The 23,969-nt window shown below is 40.3% G+C and overlaps 1 protein-coding gene across 12 annotated transcripts in view; it reads right to left on the reverse strand.

The window, feature by feature from the left end:
* LOC122092049 (probable protein phosphatase 2C 51) overlaps positions 1-23,969 on the reverse strand; it is a 66,676-nt gene that overhangs the window by 23,215 nt on the left and 19,492 nt on the right. For all 12 annotated transcript variants that reach the window (XM_042662345.1, XM_042662343.1, XM_042662344.1 and 9 more), the window contains 4 exons: positions 12,147-12,300; positions 11,720-11,909; positions 9,715-9,955; positions 6,198-6,704 (listed from right to left, as the gene is read on the reverse strand). In XM_042662345.1, the coding sequence (XP_042518279.1) occupies positions 6,198-6,704; positions 9,715-9,955; positions 11,720-11,909; positions 12,147-12,300 (1,092 nt within the window). The remainder of the gene's footprint in view (positions 1-6,197; positions 6,705-9,714; positions 9,956-11,719; positions 11,910-12,146; positions 12,301-23,969) is intronic.

Here is a 23,969-nt window from a genome sequence, read left to right on the forward strand (position 1 = left end):
TTGGGGTCTTTCGGTACTTGGCTGTGGTAGCACTTCAAAATACACCGATCGTCCAAGGTCTGTGAAGTCGGAGGTGTCCAACTGCGACAGTGCGTCTGCATTGGCATTCTCTTCTGGTGGCACCTGCCTTACCTCGAATTCCTTGAAGGTTGTTATTCTTTCTCGCACTGTCTTCAAGTACCCAGCCATCCTTTGTTCTTTGGCTTCGTAGTCTCCATTCACTTGTCTTACCACGAGCTGTGAATCACTATGCACCACCAGCTCCTGTACCATCAAAGCCCGTGCCAGATTAATTCCGGCTATTAACGCTTCGTACTCTGCTTCATTGTTGGAGCCATCGAAGTCGAACCGTAGGGCGTACTCGATCTTGAAACCTCCTGGGCTGACCAATATGATCCCCGCGCCGCTTCCCGCGCTGTTGGAAGCACCATCCATGTACAATGCCCAAGCCTTTTCTCCTCGGTCCTCGGAAAGCTCCTGGGGATCATCAGGGAGCGTCGTCTCAACTATGAAGTCTACGAGGGCCTGTGCTTTTATCGTGGTTCTCGGTTTGTACTGGATGTCGAATTCTCCCAACTCTATGGCCCAGTTTACCAGGCGACCGGACATATCCAGCCACTGCAGTATCTTCTTCAGGGGTTGGTCTATGAATACGCATACTGTATGTGATTGAAAATAGGGCCTCAGCTTTCTTGCCGCTGTTACCAGGGCGTATGCCACTTTCTCCGTCTTTCTGTATCTTGTTTCGGCATCTAGTAGGGTTCGGCTGACGTAGTATATTGGCCGTTGTTGCCTTCCTTCTTCCTTCGTCAGTACTGCGCTGACTGCTACTGCTGATACAATAAGGTACAACTGCAAGGTATCCCCGGCGTTTGGCTTTGTCAGCAGTGGGGGTGGGGCCAGGTACTCCTTCAGTTGTTCAAAGGACTTTTCGCATTCCTCTGTCAATTCGAACTTTTTGGATCCCTTCAAGGCTCTGAAGAAGGGGAGGCATCTGTCAGCCGACCGAGACAGGAATCGCCCTAGGGCGGCGACTCTGCCTGTTAGCTCCTAGACTTGCTTCACATTCTGGGGTGACCTCATATCTCGAATGGCTTGTATTTTCACCGGATTGGCTTTAATTCCCCTCTCCGAGACAATAAAGCCGATGAACTTTCCCAAGGCTACTCCGAATGCACACTTTGCCGGGTTCAGCTTCACGTCGTACTGCCTCAGTACCTGAAACGCCTTTTCTAAGTCTTGAATGTGCTGTTCTGCCTTCAGGCTTTTTACAAGCATATCGTCCACGTATACTTCCATGGTTTTGCCGATCATCCCCTTGAAGATTTTATTCACCAACCTTTGATAGGTGGCCAGTGTTTTTTAACCCGAAGGGCATGACTTCATAGCAGTACAATCCCCCCTGGGTCACGAAGGATGTCTTCGGGACATCACCCTCAGACATCTTGATCTGATTGTACCACGAGTACGCATCCATGAAGCTCAGCGCCTCGTATCCTGCCGTGGCATCGATGAGGAGGTTTATTTTAGGCAGGGGTATCCGTCCTTTGGGCAGGCTTTGTTCAGATCGGTGAAGTCGATGCAGATCCTCCACTTTCCATTTGCCTTCGGGACCGTCACCACGTTGAATATCCACTCCGGGTATTGGATCTCGCGGATGAACTGGGCCTTCAGCAACTTCTCTACTTCATATATTTTTTGCTGCCTTTCAGGGGCAAAGGTCTTCTTCCGTTGCACTGGCTTCTTTGCCGGGTTGACACTCAGATGATGCTCTATTACCTCTCGGTCTATTCCAAGCATGTCTAAGGCCGACCAGGCGAAGACGTCAGAGTTGTTTCGGAGGAATGAGATGAGTTTTTCTCGTTGCCTTGGCATTATAGCCCCGATCTGGAATTGGTGAGTGTTATCCCCCTCTTCGGCCTCAACTTGTATCAGATCCTCAGCCGGTTGCCCCCTTTGATAACTGGTGTCATCGCGCAGATCTTCTATCGGGAGTGCCTTGCCCGCCTTCTCTCTTCCCCATAAGGTAGTGGCGTTGCATCTCCGGGATGCCTCCTGATCGCCTCGGCATACACCGACACCGTTCTTGGTTGGGAATTTCATCTTGAGATGTGGTGTGGAGACGACAGCCTTTAGCAGGTTTAGACCAACTCTCCCTAGTATGGCATTGTATGCCGAAGTAATGCCTACTACCAGGAAGTTGATCATGACTGTTACTTGGCGATCTCTAGTGCCGGCTCTTACCGGCAACTCAATCGATCCCTCCACTTTTACTAGGACGCCGGAGAATCCTTGCAACAGGTGTTCGACCTTCTTCAGATTTCCCTCGTCCAGGCCCATCTTTTGGAAAGCTTCAAGGAACAGGATATCAGCTGAACTGCCGTCATCCACCAAGATCCTCCTCACTCTGCAATCGGCTATGATTATGGTGACTACCAGGGCATCGTCGCGCCGAGTGTGCACCCCTTCCAGATCGTCGTAGAAGGAAATATCCGTCCCTGTCCTCACCTTCTTGTTCGACCATTCAGTCACATGTACGCTTCTCGCATAGGCTTTTGCTTTCCTGGCCGAGACTAAACTTTCTCCAACGGCTAGGCCTCCACAGATTGTCGCTATAACCCTAGTTGGGTTTTGTTCTCGTCCCGGAGGTGATGGTCAGCTTCCTCGGTTGTCCGGTCCCTTTGCCGTTCTTACTTGCCTCTGCGGGCTGGCCCCCTTCTTTCATAGCGGCCTCTGCCATCTCTACGATGGTTGTCCCTGCGGTCATTACCGTATTGGGCATCCTCCTTTTCGTGGTCCACGAATTGGCCTAGATATCCTCTTCTTATCATTCCTTCTATTTCCCCCTTGAGGTGCCAACAATCTTCGGTGTCGAGGCCGTGGTCCCTGTGGAAGTGGAAATATTTGTCCATATTGCGTCTCTCAGGGTGTCGTCCCATCTTCCCTGGCCACTTCATGGCTCTGGCATCTGGAGAGTCCTTTATCTACATCAGCACATCCGTTCGTTTCCGGTTCAGGGGCGAGTATTTCTAGAACTTCCTCGGTGGACTGGGTGCCCGACTACTCTCGGACTTCCGTCTTTTGCTTTCTTCGGAAGGTTTGTCGTCACCCCTTGAGATCTTTTTCCTTCTCGTCTTCCCTTCAGCTTCATCGACTTGAAGGGTTTCTTCCATCTGGATGTCGAGCTCTCAACTCGGCCAGGTTCCTCGGTGTATACTTCGCCAAAGACCTTTTCAGCTCCTTATCCTTGACACCTCCCAACAGAACTGTGAACTCTTCTTTCGGGTCCAGACCTCTGATCGTGATCTTCTCTTGTTGGAAGCGCTTCATATAGTTTCGCAGTGATTCTCCTTCATGTTGCTTAACGTTGGTCAAGTTCAACGTGGTCTTCTGAAGGGGTTGGCTACTGGAGATTCCCTTCACGAAGAACTTAAATCGTTGAAGCTGTGGATCGACTTCATCGGCAAACGGTTGTACCATAGCCTTGCCGCTCCTCTGAAGGTCAATGGCAAGGCGCGACACATGATGTTTTCCGAGACTCGATGGAACTGCATAGCGACCTTGAAGCCTTCCAGATGATCGACAGGGTCCCCAGACCCGTCGTAGGTGTCATACTTTGGCAGGCGAAAGCCGATCAGGAGCAGGTCCCTCATGACCTCATCAGCTAGAGCAGTTTCATTAGTGAGGTCTGGCTCGCGGGCTCCCGTCTGGTTTTCTGCCACCTTCCTGATCTCATCTTTCAGGTCCAGGATCATCTGCTTCAACCCCGAGTCCTCGTGTCTCTGTTCGTCTCCTTGGCGTGGTTCCCCATGTCTGGCCCCAGCGGCACGTCGCGTCCTTCCCCCGGGTGCGGGACTTTCCCTTATCGCTCGGTTTCGATGATTATGACCGGACCTGAGAAAATTCAACAGTCAAGAAAATGGTACAAGAATCTATATTGTTTTCTTTTCTTTTATTTTCTCGAGAGTTCAAAACATAGCCATAGAGTTCGTCATGCCACCAAAGTTCTTTGAAGAGAAAGCTCCACATCCATGAGCAGCCAGAGTTCTATTATGGTTTGAAGATGAATGTTCATCTCATAAAGTTAGTTCCTCAATTTTGCAGAACTCGAGGTCGAGTTTTTTTCCAAGCAGCGGAGAATTGATGCAGATAAGTCACCTAAAGGGCTTGTTTTATTGGAATTAAGCTTTGGGGTGGGTTATGTATGTGTTGGGCCTTTGATCCCATGTGTTTTCATTATAATAAGCCACTTTAGTGCGCTTAAATATTGGTACAAGGTAGGCATACGGGATTAGGCTTAGTTAGTTCTTTTTAATTTTAAGCAGTTTAATAGGCTTTGAATTCCTTCACCTTGAGTAAGAAGGATTCCTTTCTTTATTATGTTTCTTTATTAGAAATGGGATTTGATTTCCTTGTCAGATAAAAATTTGATTTAGCTTTTATATAAAGCTTGTAAGAGCCAGGTTCAAATACAATTTGATTATTGATGAATGAGATTTGGTTTATGTATTAGAGCTCTGTGATGCAGAAAATTCTGGTGGAATGCTAAGTAACTGATGAGATTCTGGTTGGATATCTTGTGGGAAGCTCAGGTTACTCCTCTCTTCTATTTCTTCTGTCTCCACAGCTTGCTGAACTGGAGAGTGTCGACTCACATTCTTGGTGTTTGATTTCTGCTATTACACTGTGAGTCTGTGATTGAGAAAGGAGTTTATTTCTGATAAGACAAACCTAATAGGTTGTGTTTAAAAGATAATTTATTGCTGGAATTCCTCACTGGCGGATACTGTCTTTTGAGTTCTTTTCTTCATCCTGCAATCTGCAATTACTCCTAAACTAGCCATGAGTTAGTCAGATTTTGGCATTGATATCAATCTGGAGAACTTTTCCTTCGACCAGCTTTATTGGCTTATCAGACTCCCAGATTTTCTGATATTGGTGTTCTCCATGTTTTTGTCCTATTTTATGTTTCAGACCTGAGTTTTTTTCAAATTAATTTTAATCTAACCTTAAGATCTGATTTATAATTTAGGGTTTGCATTAGAGAGCCAAGAAGGGAACTCGAATTGAATCTTAGGTTGACTGACACTCTGATTTTGGTTGATTAGAAATCTCATATTTTCTGAATTATTTGATTATTCTTCAATTACTTCTAATCTGACCTTTGTATGATTACTACCTTCTTAAGAGCATCTATTCTATTTATTTGAGAGTGATTGTCGGAGTTTCACCTTCATCTGAGAAGGTTCACTTGTCTGTTTTGAGTGACTTGGGATCCTGTTCGATGGGTGTTTAATCTGAACCTAGGGATCATCCCACCTACCCCCCACCACACACTCATCATTAGGATATTTGAATCGCTGATCTGGTTTTTATTTGAATAAAGTAGCTCCTTCTTTTTATTTAGAAGTCATGAATAAAATATTTAAGAGTAGAACATGCACTTTGACAGTTTTGACTTCAACTTAATTTCCTCCATTTTTTTTTTTTTTTTTTTTTAATTCTTCCAACCACTTTTTTTAACTTCAAGGGCTCCCTTTTTCTTTTCTTTTTTTTAATTAATTTTATTTTTAGTCTCAAGTAAAAATTTCCAAGGAAAACTATGAAAGAAATCAAGGACTAAATAACCAGCTACCCAACATCACACTAAAATCTATGAGCACCAAGGATTTAAGTATCGGTATCGGGTATCGTATCGGAAGGGTATTTCTTTTGGTGGTTTTGCCACTGATTATTTTCAGGAATTTAATGTTCAACAATCAGTTAAATTGTCTAGTAGAGGAATAAAGCAGCCTCCATAAACCAAACAAATATCCTTAATCCTTGGGAACCTATTTAATTTTCAACTATTAATCCTTCATGTTGTTTAAAGAAATTCATTATGCAACACAACTCAGGTTAGTTGTAAGAGAACAAACCATAATCATATCTATTGATGTTCAATTTTCTATATGGCAGCTCGCTAGCTTGAAGATATCAAATACTAGCCATATCTTGTAAGGGGCTTACGTCTTCTTTTGTCATCATCTGAATAAAATTGTATATTTTTTTATCAGAAAAGAAAATCCTAAAATCCTCACTTGTATATGATGACACCAGGTTATTTAAACTATACAATTATATAAGTTTACCAATTCACAATGCCAAAGCATTAAAAGGTTTAGGGCAAGAAAGCTAAGAATATTCTTCTTACATACCAACTGCCAAATAACGCTGCGCATTTCCTCTTTCCCTGCTTCTGTCGTCCTCAACCAATGCCACCACGTAGATGGATGCAGCACCTGAACATTTTTCATCTGTTCACCCCTTTCTTCACCAGGACTTTGTTCTACTTCTTCTGTTGTATACATCAACTTTGACAAAGATATACCTTCATTCTGGAATACAAGCCATATTTCCTTTGATTGGGACTCAAAAGACTCTACATATCTGGCAATATGATTAAGACCTTCTTCATAGTCAACTCTGTGCATCGAGAATTCATCTTGGAATTTATTCGCAGCATTCACTCTGTATCTTAGCTTTTGTGGATTTGATTTGTTAATTTCCACTTGGTTAAAGGAATTATACTCCGACTCCTTAGATCGAGAACTTACGAATCCTGAGGATAGCAAACCTCCAAGAGATACTGAGGCATTTAAGAAAATTTCCCCAAAATACTTCTCACGTAACCCACTTAAGTAAACATTGGTCCCTCTCTCCACCTGTTTCGAAAAATCATGAATACAATAAGTTTTACATTGATGGAAAGTTAGTAGTCCTATTTCAGTTAAATGGCCTGTTATAATCCCAAGTCCTAACTCAATCTCATGCAGCATCAGATAGTTAACATAAGGAATTCATGAGTTAGTAGAGAGCTTGGCCTCTATTTCCCTGCTGGCGATAATATTATGAATGAGATACTTAAAAGAATTGCACAAAGGGAAAGGAGTCACAGAAGGGGACTGCGGAAGCAGGAGAGATTATTCCAAAAGGACATTTGGAACCCCACAATTTTCATTGATATTTGTAAATGATTTTCAGTTCTCTGTACACTATAAGGTAGGGAAGGATTATTTAAAGTGGGATATTACTTATATTCTCTGGGATTTTAGGACTATGCCTTCAGATTTCTAAATGGGAAAGGAACGTGGGATGACAGAAGCATAGATAATCTAACGTTGTATCCTTCTGTTTCCTTATTGGCAACTTTTTAATGAATTTTGTTTCTTTATTAAATATATATATTAACCTCAATCCAAACCTGAAACAAACTATAAAAAAAAAAGAGTACAGAAGCAGTAACACTCAAATTCCCTTTGTTAACTTATGTAGAGGAAGTAGCACATCTCTTTAAGCATAAAAGAGACAGATCTAAGAGAGAAGCAAGCCACAACTAACGCAGTAGCAGTCCACACAGCAGCTATATCTGCTTCTATTCTCTCTCCCCCATCCCTTTTCCTGTGGGTCTTCTCTCTCTGTTTTGATTCGAAGGACCATAACCTGTCAGAAGCAATAGGTAAGAACCTGGTCTGATTGGATTTCTGAACATCCACCAAGCTACTTATTGAAGGATTTCATTTTGAGTGTGATCTAGATCAAGGTTGCTTGGATCCATGTAGCCGACCCCATTGAGTTGGAATAAGGCTTTGTTGTTGTTATTGTTGTAGATCAAGCTTGCACAAGGAAGGGGCTTCTGGCCCCATCGGTATAAGTCCAATGTTGGACCAGCCAACCCAAACCAGGCCCCATTGAGACAGCTGTAAAGGAGCTCTGTATCCTCCTTCGATCACAAGGGATTCTCCATAATTTTGTCTTCACGTGGATCTTCTAGAGTCAGCCAGCTGTTCCTTATTAATGGAACAAAGAAGCTTCATGAAGAAGACCACAGCAAGCCTCCATCAAATTCAGCAAGTAACTTAGATTTCGTTTCCTTTTTTTGCTTTGTTTCCTTTTGTCTTGTTCACAAGTTAGTTTCTATTTTGTTTCTTTAGTTAGTTTCATTTTAGGAGTCTTAGCGAGTTTCACTTTTATCTGTTTCTTGTTCGACAAAGTAATTAGTTAGTTGTTTAGTTTCTATTTGTTAGACATTTCTTTTTTTAACACTTACCTTTGTAATCGGTTTTTAAAGCCTATAAAAGGGCCATCGATTTTAATGAAAAAAATAAGTTGAATTAATGAAATTTTGAGTGTTACTCTTAGCCGAGAGAGCTGTTATTTGAGAGGGTGAGATGCCTAAATGTGAGAGGTGAGATGCCTAAAACTTGAGGGGTGAGATACCCAACCCAACTACCGTTCTTCTCCCCCTTCTCAATTCTTCCATCAATTCTCTTTTCTTTCTTTTGTTTCCTGTTATTCAGTTGAGGATTGTTAAGAGTTTGTTGATGTTGTTACAAGACAACCAAATCTGATTGAAGACCAGTCCAAGAACAGATTCGATTTCAGCAAGGAAGTTAGGGTTTTGAAGCTCCATTGATTGGCCATATATCTCCCAATTCTGAATTCTGATCAGCAAAAGCCCTTTTGGGGTTTTATTCCAGCCTCCAAGAGGACCACTTGATCCAAGCTTGCTGGCCTACAGAGGTGTCTAGCTGCTGTTCCCAAAGAATCTCCAAGTTTCCTTATTTAGAAACCTGAAATTAAGTGCAGATCTCCCTAACCAGCCAGCAGAATTTGAAGATTTATTAGGGATTTTTGTTCAGCACCCTAGCCACTCCATTCAACCCAAGTTTGAGCCCCATCAGAGACTCCTACATCCAACCGCAGGTCTCCCTCCATTCTGCTCAATTTTGGATTTTATTCTGAGTCTGATTTCCAGATTTCCCTATGGTTTGGTGATTTGTTGATTGGATTTCTGGGATTATTAATGGGGTAGTTTACTCTTGTAAACCACCATACATTAAAGTGTCATTTTTTTTGGTGAATAATAAATTCATTACCAAGAAGAAAGAAGAATGAAGGAATATACAAAGCCCAAGGGGAAAGGAAAAAAAAAACTAGGGCCAACAAGACTGGGCAAAAAACCCAATCAAGGGGGGAGGGGTGAGGGAACAGAAGAATGGAAGGGGTAAGACGCCAGGTGTCATTTTTTATTTATTATTGTTACTAGCTAGACCAATAAACCAACTTTGGGTTAATATTGGAGATTCAGGTATAAGGATATAAACAGCCGATGTTTGGGGCATTCATTTTGCTTTAAGATTAAGCAGCAGAGCTTTTCTCTTTCTTCTTCAAATATCTCAGATTTTCTGATCTGGTTTTCTAGGTTCAACACAGTTTGAATATTTTCTTCTTCATGTTAGCTCATATATCTCACATAACATTTCCCTTTTTTTGGTTGCTTGGGTTGGGGGGAGAGGCAACAACATATTTTATTAAAATGAACACGAAACGATTCCTATACAGTTCAAATAGAAATGCGATACCCAACCCCCAAGAAAAAGGAACCTCTATGCCTTCAGGACCCCCAAGTGGTACCAGTTCTCATAACCTCTGAACCCAGGATCGGATCCCATCCCAAACAGCCAAAAGATAGTTTAAAAAAAAATATTCAATTAATAAAGCACAACCAGCAAGAACAGAAGAAGAAACATCAAACGAAAGAAATATAGTCAGATAAACATAACTATGTAGGAATCAATCTTCTTGAAATAATTACATTTGTTAAGGACTAGAAACATGACTGCACCAGAAAGCATCATGAAAGAAAACAAAAGGACTTGTTTCATTACTTACCATTATTCTCTTCAAAATGAACAAAACGTTGTCACAAGGATCAGTATGATAAGAGCAACTAGATGAATTAGTTGATGTACTGGTGTTCCACTCATATGGATGCAAATGAAGCTTATCGACTGAGAAATTTTTGTTTTTGTGGATCCAATTCAAAGTATCGCCCCCTTGAGAACAGTTCCAGTGAAAAGCCAACCACACTTCACCATACGATCCACGGTTAAATCTTCTCTTCAGTACATACCTGATAACCAAGAAATTCAAATAGTCTCCAAAAGTAGAAACACATAGCCTGAAACTAAAACCAGAACACCCTAAAGAAAATCTTTTTCATCCTGATCTCCCTCAAGAAGTCTGGACATTGCAAGATGTAAATTAAGACTCAATTCAATAACAAGAATCTAGGATCCAAAATTTGAGCAGGAGATGTGAAGTAGTACTCCTTTTAGGGTAGAACAGTACAAAGACAACAAAAAATGTGAGGTTGAGAGAACTGAGCCTGTTAGTGTATACATTGACACTGTCCTTCCCTAATAGTTCGAGCTTTTAGGTGAAACAGTAACAAAACACGTTATTAGAGTAGGGAGGTCAAGTGTTCAACTCCTAGGAAGTGCAAAAAAATCGAGTAAGGACCAACACTTCTTCTCCCTCGGTGCCACGTGAAGAAATTTCACATGCCACATAAACTTCATGTGCAAAAACCAAGGGATCTTGGCCTGCACATGCAGGGGAGTGTTAATATATACATTGACACTGCCCTTCGCTAAGAGTTCGAGCTTTTAGGTGAAACGGTAGCGAAACGGTACTGAACAAGCCCCATCTAGATCCATATCTTAATCCTTGTGTCATTATGGCAGACCTCATTCCAGAAGCAACCTAATTCAGATACCATTTCAAAGGGAATAAGGGTGTACCCAGTGCACAAGGTCCCTCCACTGCAGGTCTGGGGAGGGTCATAATGTATGCAACCTTACCATTACGAAGGGAATCCAAAGGCAAAATCACGAGACCTAACAATTCAAGCATCAATAGAGCCCAGTGATTTTCACAAAAGTAAAAAAGAAGGGAAGAATTGGGTCCAGCCAAATCCACTTTTATTTTCTGTCTTGATGTGACAAACACCCTTCCATCCAGTTAATTCACCATTTCAGAGTGAACTTAACTGAAAAATGAGAAGAATGTTCAAAAAATTAAATAACAATCTGAAAATCAAATCATAGATGAAGAAACGTCATACCCTTCAATGACATGTCCGCATCACCGTCTTTTTTTCATTTGGTAAGCTTCATCCAAAACTAATTTTCCCACATGGAAATTGTAAAGACATGTCCTGCAGTAACTGTTGCAGTAACTGTTAGTGGTTAGTCACATTCAGAGTGGGCAAGCCTGTGGTGCAATGGTTAAGTTGCATTATTGCAACATGTTGGTCACAGATTCGAAATTTGGAAAATGCCTCTCCTGAGAAGCAGGGGGTAAGGCTGTGTACACTTGCCCCTCCCAGACCCTGCAGTAGCAGAAGCCTCGTGCACTGGGTTGCTCTTTTGGTCAGTCACGTTGGGGGGTTTGACCCTAACGTTATATTTGTGTTTAGTTTGTTCTTTTAGTTTATTTATTGGTTTCTGACTTGAATTGTAATCTTAGTAGGAGTCCTACTTAGACTACTTTTTTTGTAACTAAACATTATAATATCCATGATAGACACAAGCTGAGCCTATTGTGGCTTTCAGCACATCCTCTCTCTTTCTTCTCTTAATAGATTCTTGTTTGCTTTCTCCTTGATTTTGTTTAAAAAAAAAAAAAAGGTCTTGGTATCTTTGGCTCAACATCTGAAATTCAAGGGTAAGAGTTGATACATTGTGAACCATATGGTTGAGATAGTAACACAAATTTGACATGGGGATAATTTAAGAGGTGTACTACTCTTGTTAGTATGGTTGGCCAGATAAAAATCGTGGAGAAGTCTAATCTTAACATGAAAGTATATAGAGAAAGACAATAGAAAGCTTACCTCGAGTCAGGTGAGGCATATTTAAATGACTCGGAAGAATTATAACCAGTGTCGGGAAATGGAATCGATTCAAGAAGAACAAGAAATCTGGAGAAGTCTTCCAGATTTAGGCATTGGCCGTTATCTCCTTCAACGTCCATTCCAAATTGCAAGCACAAATTTTGGTCATTATATAGATTTAAAGTACCACCTGAAATCATAGAAAGAATAGTAAGGCCTCTTGTGAATACAAATTTTAAACAAAAAATAAATACATAATTAGCAATTGTTAGCAAAATAGTCATAAAACAAAATCAATAGTCTTTTGTAACAATGATATCAAAACTTAGCATTGTTGTCCACTGAAAATACACCTAAAATAAAACTAAAATGTTTTCAATTGACAAATAATTGAAATTACACCAATGGTAGGAGATAATATACTTACTGTGCTGATGCCCAAGCACTTCAGGTAAAGCCTGTGGCAGGTCATTTGCATTTTCTTCCTGGCCATGCTTTAGAGTCCTAAATGCATAATCTATGTTTTCATTGAGATTCTCAGATAAATAGAAGCAGCCAGTTCTGTCATCTGTTCCTTCAACCTGAAGGGAGATAATCAAAATCATTCGGACACAAAGAAATCCCAACTATAATTTTTCTTTTAACATATTTAAGAAAATCATCACAATAAAGATGCTGGATTGTCCAGAAGTTATGTTTACAGGACAAGACAGAGAAACACTCTAGCTACTTTCGTGGACATAAATTTTCTATTAAAAATCAAGTTTCAAACACAGGGAGAGCTTCCAACTTTAAATGTCTAGGAAATACCATTCCCAAATGTTACTCCTAATCTATCCTCTTACACATTTGAAACCAGAAAAGAATATTCCATGTAGCAAGATAAAACCCTTATTATGTTTATGCAAATAAACAACTGATCATAAAACAATAAAACCATCCAGACTAACAGTTTTCAGAAGTCCCATTATTCAAGTAATATGATCCTTCCAATCATAACTTAATACGGGAAAAAATCAAAGCCTCAAACTGCTCTAGTATTCAAGGTACCAAATATTAGATAAAATATGTCGGCAAGAGCCTCAAGTTCCTCCAAAATGCAGTGGAGTCACAGCATATTCATTCCTGAACTTTTTCCATCACATGTTCCTAATGTAAGAATGAGACGTTGGATATCAAGACTACTAAACCTTAAGGTTGCTATGTCTGACAAGGATGGGATCGATATGCCAATAACAAATACTAATGCAATCCCCAATGGCCCAGTCACAAAAACCTGCTTTGGGATCCCTATGGGCCCACAAGAGTAATAGATAACTCAAGTTAAGAGTTTAGTGGCAAAACTGTAAATAAATAAAGGACAAATTGGGAACTAAAATGAAAAAAAGGGACTATATTGGAATTTTAATGAGAATGAGGATTAAAACGAAATAGGACTCTAATAAGCGGAGGGGATTGGTGCATTTTATACAAAAGCTGGCCTTACTTGCAATACAAAGACTTCTGTTGTAACATGGGTATAAAGGTAAATCTGTCCATAGGGGCATAATAGTACTTATACCTGTTCATCAATCATTATAAATAAAGAGAGCCTGTCACATTGACAACCCAATCATTCCTCCCAAACAAAAATGGTATCAAAGTTGAGATCCACCTCGGGTTCCCAGCCCTAGCAGCAACTTCTTTTTCCCTATCTGTTTCAACCTCCATCCACCACTTCTTCTCTCTCGCCTCTTGGTCTTGTCTCGGTGAGCCCTCCTCAGGCCACTGAGGGCTCTGTCACTCCTCTCTAGTATCTCAGATCTGAAAATAACCTAGAGGGGGGGTGAATAAGTTATGCTAGTGAAAATTTAAATCTTTTCGATTATTATTAATCCCAAATGTGATTGCACAATATAAAATGTAGAATAAAATAATCACAACCACACAAGACCAAGATTTATAGTGGTTCGACTCAACCTAAGTCTAGTCCACTCCCTGCAAGATCCTCTTGTAAGGTATTCTACTAGCTCTTCCCTTTCAGTACAGTAGATAGGAAGGAAAACCTTTACACAATCTTTTAAGAATAAGAGTATCCATACAATCCCCTTTGCAGATAGACAGACACCTTGCAATCTCCTTTAAGGTAGAGAGGCACCTTACAATCTCCTTTAAGGTAGAAAGGCACCTTACAATCTCCTTTAAGGTAGAGAGGCACCTTACACTCTTTTAAGGATAAGAGGATCCTTACAATCTCTTAAGGATGAGAGGGTCCTTACATAAGCCTAAGTACAGTCTAAACTTAATGTAAAATAGAAAATTGAGAAGTGGAATAAAAGAGAGTTACCTCTTTTGCGGTGCGTGAATGACAATAATAATAAAGAATGTACCTTTGAAGTCTTCTTAATGCTTGCAATGCAAATGCTTAGATGTAGATGATGACTTGTAGATAAGCTTGAGTTCCTCTTAAATGAAAAATAAAGAACTTGAACTCAAGAGATGGTATAGAACAATTGAGATTAATTGATAATTAATGAGTAGCATTAGAGGTGTTTATAGGTGAGGTTAGGTGGTCATTTTAGGCAGCAAATCTGGGTCTAACGATCATATTTTGGGTCCACCGGTCAACCGCCAAGAGCCGTTGGGGTAAAAAACTAGCCGTTGGAGCTCATCCAAATAGGCATTAGTTGACTGGGGCTTTTGCCCCCAAGCTCGAACAGTGCCAGTCAACCGCCAGTAGCTCTGTCTAGATTTTGACAGATTACTATTATACTGACCAGTAGTCAGTGTTTTGGCCATAACTTTCCAGTCCAACCTCGGATTGACCATATTTCAGTTGCGTTGGACCCGTGACTCACCATCTCCTGATAATGACTTTAAGATTACCCAAAATTCCCTTGAGTCAGGTCAATATGGTTTTCACCAAATTTCACTAGAACATATTTTTCTTAATATGTTCCATACCACTTAGGGACTTTCATACTTAGTCAAAGTATATCCTAAGGTCATTCTAGTATGGTGCAATGCAAATGCATGAGGTGCCTGCACGTATGTATTTTGGAAGGTTAGATATTACATATAAAAGACTATTCTATCCTAGAAGATCTTCATTGAGCTTCTTCACTTAGATTTTCCACTTCTTGGCACTTCTTCTTCAACCAATTCATTTGTAAGTCCTTGTCTTGAGAGAGGAGCTTCATATCTTGATTTCCTAAAGCTTGATACCATCTGATATCTTCAAGTATTGATACTAGCTTGTTGATACTCTTCATTTAATGACTTCAATCTTCATTTCTTCCTTTCATTCATCAAATTTGACCTTTGATATTAAGTTTCTACAAAACAATACTTGAAGGCAAATTGTGAAATCTTTCATATGTTTGTTATCATCAAAACTAAATTTAGGAGTGTGGGCACAAGATCACTACCGCAAGATGATCTGAGATACCCCTTTCTCTCTTCCATTGGTTTCTTGGAGTTTTTCCCAAAATCGATGTTGCCAGGGTTTTAACCTCATAAATCAATTTCTCTTGACAGAGTTTTGTGGCTCCATCAATCCTCGTGTCAAGTATTTTGGATACCTATTAATCACTTAAGGGCTTCAGTCCCTCTCTGGGCTTCATTGACTCCTAGTTGTCAACTTTTTTGCACTTCATCGATTTCTACTTGTCAGGGTTTTTGGAAACCCATCAATCTCTACTAGTCAGGGTTTTGGAACCCCATCGGCTTCTCCCTTGTCTTATACAAATGGTTATGATTAAGAACACATTTGTTGTTCCTTCAATCTATGGTATATTTTAAGTTTTCTGCATCAAACATGAGTGGTGATGATGTCGGAAGTTTCTATTACATCAACAGACAACAGGAACTGAAGGGACAAGTTGTGGGACTCATAATGATTTCCCTTCATTCCCTATTAGCTTTGTTCGACTAGACGAGAGCAATTATCTGATGTGGTCATGTTCCGGTTACCTCTCAATTAATTCACGAGGTTATGCTGGTCACCTTACAGGAAACATTGTAGAGCTTACCATTCGTAATGATTTCACAAAAGAAGTGGAGTTCTAATAACTCCTCGGTGATGACCTTTCTTATCAACTCTATGCAATCCAGATTACTAAGGGTTACCTTCTCTTGGATACAACTGCAAGATTTGGTAAGTAACTCAGGACACATATTCTCAGGTTGGGAACGATGCTTATGAACTGCATAAGAAGCTTCATGAAACCAAGCAAAAGGACCTGACCCTATCACAATCTTACTCTGAGTTGCACAGTCTATGGCATGAGCTTGACTTTTATGACACATTTACTCCAACTGATGCTACAACTTCAAGAAACGGGATGATAAGTTCCATGTCTTAGCAGAACTGAATGTGGAGTATGATCAGATTCGTGCTCAGGTCCTGAGTCAGGATCCTTTGCCTACCTTGGAGGAGGCTTATTCCTTGATTCAGATAGAGGATAGCCATTGTAATGCTATGCTACAACCTACTTAGCTTGCTACTCAGGAACATTTAGCTTTACTCTTTGGGTCCACTACTTAACCCAAAGGTGGTACCACTCGTTCCAGTGACCATACCTCCTTTGATAGGGAACCAATCAAATGTCACTATTGTAGTAAGGAATATCACACCAAAGAATTTTGTTGGAAGCTACATGGCTGCCCTACCAACGCCTCAAAAGGGAAGGGTCGTGGTAGATCATCTCAGGCTGCCAATCATACTGAAGCATCTAATTTTGCTCCTGCTAGTTACCGGTTCCTCTCTTTCTCAGAAAGAACTTGCTATGTTTTGGCATTTGATAACAAGATTTGATCAGCCTTCCACCATGCCTGGCTCTGCCTCTACGCCCTCTTTGGTTTCCTCAACTCCAATCTTACTTACTCAGGTATTCCTTTTGGTAGTGATAGTGCATCAGTGGTCTCTCATCTTTGGATTATTGACTCAACAGCCACTGATCACATGACTTGCTCCTCTAGCCTATTTTTTCAATATTCCCCTTATTTGGGTAAAGACAATGTTCGAGTAGCAAATGGTCCCTTTCCTCTATTTCTGGAAACGGGTCTATCACTTGTTCTCCTACTTTATCATTAGCTTCAGTTCTTCATGTTCCTGATTTTTCCATAAACCACCTTTTCTATTAGTTGTCTTACTACAGACCTGAACTGTAAAGTGGCTTTCTTTCCCTCTCACTATGTGTTTCAGGATCTAGTAATGGAGAAAACGATTGGTTGCGGTAGGCTGCACGGTGATCTCTATTTGCTCGAAGATGATCTCTCTTCAGTTGGTTACGCACATTAAACCAGTTTTTCAGCATCTTCCTCCGAGTTCTCTCTTTGGCGTAGGCATTTAGGCCATCCCCATGTTGGCACCTTGGTTAAAGTTTTTGCTAGTTTATTTCAGCATTGTAATTCTAGGGATTTTTTTTATGATGCTTTTTGTTTTAGCCAAGCAAACTCATCCAGGTTATTCAAGTTAAATAATAAAAGTTCTTCTCCATTTATGTTAATTCACTCTGATATCTGAGGCCCTGCCCATTGCACTTCTATTTCAGGTTTTTGTTGACTGTCACTCACGGGTTACTTGGGTTTATTTGATGTGTCATAACTCATAAGAGTGAGGTGTTCCACTGCTTTTAGATTTATCATAGCATGATCCACACACAGTTTAACTCCAGCATTAAAATACTCCCGTAGTGACAATGGTAAAGATTAAAGAATATTTGGAGGCCTCCTTCCAGTCCTATCTTACTGCCCAGAGGATCATTCATTAGACCAGCTGTGTTGACACACCTACTCAAAATGGTGACGACAAGTGCAAGAATAGGCACCTATTGGAAGTGGCTCGTGCCGTACTCTTTGAGATGAATGTGCCAATCCCATATTGGAGTGAGTCTGTGTTAATTGCTGCCTATCTCATCAATCGGATGCCCACCCAGGTGCTTGACTTCCAGTCTCCTACTGTGGTCCTTCAACATACTTCCCCACCTGCAATGTTCCATCCAAGGTCTTTGGATGCTTTTGCTTTGCCCGCAATCATCATCTCCATGGCAAGATGGATCCACGAGGTATCAATTGTGTTCATCGGCTACTCAGCCACCCAGAAAGGTTATAAATTCTATCACACTCCATCTCGTCGGGTTTTTGTTTCTATGGATGTGATCTTCCATGACTCTGCTGCATACTACTTTCTGGCACCTCTTCATAGGGGGAATCCTCTCTGTTTGGTGAAGATGTGCCCTCTCCTGCTATTGTTCCTCGTTTTGTTGCATTGCCTCACCCACTCCTGTAGTTCAGGGGGAGTAAAAATTTCCTTCAGTTCAGGGGGAGACACCAGGTCAACCTTTGAAAGTTTATGTTTATCGGAATCGTGAGAAACAAAGAGACACCAACCACCGTAGAGCCTGCTGCACCATTGCCATCTCCTAATCTGGATCCTACCTCTTTGCCTGTTAATAATCATCCTGATTCCTGAGCCTCCTGTTATTTCTGTTTCTGACCCATCTCTTGACTTACCTTTTGCTATACGAAAGGGAACGAGATCTTGTACTCAACATCCCATTGCTTAGGTTGTTTCAAACAATTCTCTTTCCTCTTCCTATCGTACATTTTTCTTCTTTGTCCTCCATTTCCATTCCCCTGAATTGGCAGGAAGCAATCAAAGATCTGCGGTGGAAGGCAGCCATGGTTAAAGAGATGCAAGCTCTACAAAAAAAAATACTTGGGACTTGGTACTTGGTACTTGGTACTTCTCCCTCCACAAAAAAAGACAGTGAGCTGTAAGTGGGTCTTCACTATGAAGTGGAATATGGATGGGACTATTAACCAGTACAAGGTCAGGCTGGTTGCTAGAGGTTTTACTCAAACCTATAGACTTGATTAACAAGAGATGTTCGCTTCCTTGCAAAGATGAACAACATCCATGTGATACTCTCTTGTGCAATGACTTAGATGGAATTGCAACACTTGGACGTTAAGAATGCGTTTCTTCATGGTGAATTAGAATAAGTGTAAATAGATATCCTACATGGGTTCCCATGTCATACAACCAAAAGGTTAGTCTGCAAGCTCAAGAGAGCATTATATGGACTGAAACAAACTCCACATGTCTGGCTTGGGAGATTTTTCACAAGGCCATTATGTCTGTAGGGTATACTCATAGCAATGTTGATCACACCCTATTCATCAAACGACCTGGTTCCAAGATAGTTGTCCTCATTGTGTACGTTGATGACATTGTTTTTACTGGGAACAACACTGATGAAATTTGTCACCTAAAGACTTATCTAGGTTAAGAGTTTGAGATCAAGGATCTAGGTAAGCTGCGGTATTTTCTTGAACTGAGGTTGCTCGTTCTACCAAGGGTATTTTCCTATCTCAAAGGAAATATACTCTTGATCTTCTATCTAACACAGGGATGCTAGGTTGTAGGCCAGATACCCTCTTAAAGCCATGGTTCAAAGTTTCCACCTATACCGTCGAAATTTCCCATGTTTCCACGGCATCCTAGGACTCCGATACCAAATACCATGCGACTTTTAAAAGTCACTGGTTTCGACCAGTATCGACCAAAATTCCCACATTTCGACCGAAATGTGAGAATTTTCCTCGAAAGATGGGAATTTTCCTCGAAATGTGAGAATTTTCAATTGGACCAAATGGGTCAACCTTTATATAACCTTCTTAAATGGGAAACCAAGCCTTCTTATTTCAAAATTTCAACCCTTTCCCCCTATTTCTTCTCTATGAAGTGGGAAACTTGGGAAAACACTTAAGATTTTGCCCTTGTGCTATCAAATCTTCATTCTCAGCTTGGATATTGCACTAGCAAATCTACCTAAAGAAGGGAGCTTGGACCAAAAAGGTAAATCTCATCTCCCCAAACCTTGTGTGCCATCCTTCGAGAGCACCGGTTCATTTGGATATGGTGGTGGGTATGGATAGTAAGGTGGATCTTTAACTTCATTTGGACAGGAGGGTAGTTCAGAGGGTGGGTTATCTTTTGTTGACAATATCTTTGGATATCCATCCTAACCTTGTATGCCACATCTACATCCTATCACTATGATCTATGATTGAGCCACTCCCTAGGCTGGGATACCTAGCTAATGTTGATGATGCATCTCATATATGGGCAATGACGAACTACCAAAACAATTGGGCCCAAAACATGTCATGGGACTCGTATGTGGTGCATTCAGAGGAGTAGCTATGACATCTACAGTGGTACGCAACTCATGGACTAGAACCGCATACACTCTGCTTGGAATTGAGTCACTACTTTCGAGTGTTGAGTAACTAAGTCGCTATTGTTGAGTGCTGATAAATAACTGTTGATGTAATATTTTTATTATATTTTTATTTATTTTGGATCATTTGGATTATGTCTCATGTTTTGATGTAGATTGTAGACTATATATAGTCATTATATAGTATAGTTTCATAATTTAAGTCAACAAGTTAACGTAATGATTACCGAACCTTTGGTTCACCACACAAGACTGCATTTTTTTAATGAAACTAATGATGTGAATGGGCTAGAAATGTTTAAAATAGGATGTACACAAAAAATCAGACAAAAAAAAAACATTGTTTGGGGGTCAAAACCTAAGATTCCACCATACCAGGAAAAATCCCTGGTATCCTCGAAATTTCCCAAGTTTCGACCAAAATTTCGGTCTCCCCAAGGGTTGAAACCCGATACCATGAACCTTACTTAAATCTAATGTTCATCTGTCTAGTAAGAATGGTGATCTAATGTACAAGGGATAGTTTCAGCATTTGGGTGGCAAGCGTATTTATTTATCACATACTCGTCCAAACATTGCCTTGCTATTAGCCTGGTGAGTCAGTATATGTATGATTTGTACTCCACACACTTAAGAGTTTGTGTTTCAGATTCTGTGTTACCTGAAGTCCACACCAAGAAAGGGTATACTTCTCTGTTCTCATGGATCTTCGAGTGGAGGCCTTCATTGTTGCTGATTAGATTACTTCTCTAGATGAACGTTGCTCTACCACAACCACAAGTTATGATACTTTTGTTGGAGGCAATTTGGTTACTTGGAAGAGTAACAAGCAAATAGTTGTTGTTCGTTCCAGTGCTGAAGCCAAGTTTCATGCTATGTCTCATGGCATATGTGAGTTGATGTAACTTCAAGGTATCTTGAAAATTTTGGACCTTCTTGTTCCCCTTGCCTATGATGTCATATTACGACAGTAAGTCTTCTATTAGCATTGCTCATAACTCAATCCAACATGATCGCACCAAGCATGTGGAGATTGATCGTCATTTCATTAAGGAAAAATAGGATCAAGGGTTGATATGTTCCTTTTGTTAAATTGGGTGATCAGCTAGCTGATGTGTTTACTAAGGTTCAAGTAGTAAGTTATTTCATCCTATAGTGCGCAAGTTGGGCATGTGTGATATCTATGCACGAACTTGAGGGGGAGTGTTCTAACATGGATGTAATATGGATATAAGGGTAAATCTGTCAATAGGGGCATAACAGTACTTGTACCTGTTCATCACTCATTATAAATAAAGAGGGCCTGTCAAATTGACAGCCCAATCATTCCTCCCAAACAAACAACTTCTACGTCTTTTCTTCCTTACATTAAACAGGAAACCAGCAGAAATTGGGAGTTCTTGCAAACGGGAGATCTCTCTTATATGATCTTCAATTGAAGTGTAATTTCAGGTGATGGTTACTAACTGCCAACCCTTTGAATAGCAAGCAACAACCACCCCAAAGAACTCGAACAAAATTAATATTTTATTCTGCAACTGAGCTTGGTAGAAGAGAAGGATAATCAGGTGTGGAGTTTCAGATCAGCACCCTCTTTTTGCAGAATGGAAGATCTCTGTCATATGATCTCCAATGGAACTGAAATCTCAGGTGATGTTTATTAACTTCCAACCCTTAGAATAGCAAGCAACAGCAGCACCAAAGAACTCGAATTAAATTAATACTTTATTCAGCAACTGAGTTTTGTAGAAGAGTTTCAGTTCAGAAACCCTTGGTTCCAGCAATGTTTTCGATGGGTCTTTGTAGATAGAATCGCCCATGGGTTTATGAATAAACCACCAAGTTTAAAACAAAAAGGGCTAAATTGATGGGATTTGACTCAAATAAAGTGGGCTGTAAGTATTGCCCAGAACAGAGTAAAGTTGATATAACTTTAAGAACTCAAATGGGAGGAAGAAAATAGAAGGGAGAAGAAAAGAAACAAGTAGGAACATAAATTAAAATGGAGGAAAGAAGATTTAAGAAGAATGCACCTGATTCAAGAAGAGATCAGAAGAAGAACCCAACATGGGAAGGAGGAAAGACCAGTCGAACCTGATCTCGTCTTGGCAAATCTGCAACTAACTTAACACAAAATTTCATTCCAATCTTCGCAATTGCCCGTTTACATTCAATTAAATAAAATAAACTCTTCTCAAACTAGGAAACTAACAACTCAATCAAATCTCCTATGTATATCCAATTCTATAATAAAATAATAAAATAAAATAAAATTCAAATTACAGAATTAACCCCAAATAGCCAAATAAACCTCTACAACCCTTATTAGACCAAAAGACCGGTTTGATTCTAGCCATTTCCATCTGGGTTTCCAGATTGGGTCATATTGATCCAGCCACAACAATGCTACTGCATCAGATGCACTACATATAAACCTATAAGCTTCTCCCAACTTAAAAAATAGTCTTAGTCAGTTCACCCACTTATCCATGCACAGCAAGTGTAATTTCAGGCTGGATCACGAAGGACCTAGCCCCAGGTAGGATCTTAAAAACGATCAATAAATCTCAAATTCAAGTAACAAATCACAACCAACCATAACCAAATCTGATATGACTGAATAGATGTCAGAGTATAGATATTACAATATTGCAAAGAACAAAAGAAACGAAGAAGAAGAGGTAGGGAAGGGGGATAGGGTAGTCTCTCTCAGACTCGAATCTCTCACACACGACCTCTCACTGCCATTGCATCTCTCAGCTTCCAAGCCAAAGCTCTCTTTTTTCTTAACTCCATCGCGTGGGACTCTCTAAGAGTTTATTACAATATATAGGCATGAATTACTTGCCTCCCAAGAAAATAGAAAAATAAAATTAAAATTGAAAAAATGAGATTCTCTTGTCCTTGGACAAGTTACATGAGAAAGGAAAGAAATAATAAGGAAACAAATGATAAAAGAAAGTCCATCAATCACATTTGGATGGAATGTAACCTCCGTAGATGGACTTCAAACTCTAGATCCTTTTATATGATTTAGAAATCCATCTTTTTTGAAGTTAGTTCTAACTTCAAAGCTAGCCATGCTCCCCCATCACTGTGTAAGGGATTCCTCAAGGAACAGACTTATTGTTGTCTCTTGGGGTCTGCCCAACTCCATTTTTACTTCCACCCCCCCTTTTGATTGTTGCGGCTGTGTAGCTTCTTGCTTTGTCTCCCCCCCACTTTCCACCTTTCTTTGTATATTCTTGTTCTTTCTCTCTTCTTGGTTTAATAAATTATTTATTCATCCAAAAATAATAATAAAAGAAAGTCTCTAGAAGATCTTCCTCATACACGAAGTACCAAACTCAAAAAGAGAATATAATGGAAAAGGAAACAAAATCCAGCAAACTCTTCACTCTTCTAGAACTTCCCAAATCGATTCCTCTCTCTGTCTTGTTGTCCAAGACTTGACTAAAGACCAAAATCTGCCAAATATCTCCCTCTTTTACTGTTCACGTGAACAGTATTCTTATTTTTTTTGAATATTCTGGTCCTCCGTGGACAGTACTCTTATTTTTTTGAATATTCTGGTCCTCCCATGCTTTCGATCTACATCAAAGTGTGCAAGTATAGACATCCAGATTAGTGTATATAACATGACTGCTTATTATGCGTCAGCAAAACTAACCAATAAACCTAGCAGCTTCCGCTGCTTGAGTAATAACTATAGTTGGTTCACCCATTAATCTTTGCACAGAAAGGTGCAAGAAATAGAGTTGTCAAGGCATCACCTTGGCGCCAAGGTGCCTTGTGTAGGCGGAGGGATTAGGTCCACATGTTTTGTTAAACATACCGCCCGCCTATGTCATATAGGCATCCTTGTTCATCTCTTGGGCTGGGTAGGCACCATAGTGATAGGGTGTAATTTTCTTTTTCCTTTAATGAATGATTATCTTGCTTCCATTTCACTGCAATGATCAGTTAGTGCTATCTTTCTTGCTGAATGACAAGTGCATAACATGATTTAAAGTGAAGCTGTA

Source organism: Macadamia integrifolia, chromosome 10 (assembly GCF_013358625.1).
Source record: "Macadamia integrifolia cultivar HAES 741 chromosome 10, SCU_Mint_v3, whole genome shotgun sequence".
NCBI classification, from domain to species: Eukaryota; Viridiplantae; Streptophyta; class Magnoliopsida; order Proteales; family Proteaceae; genus Macadamia; species Macadamia integrifolia.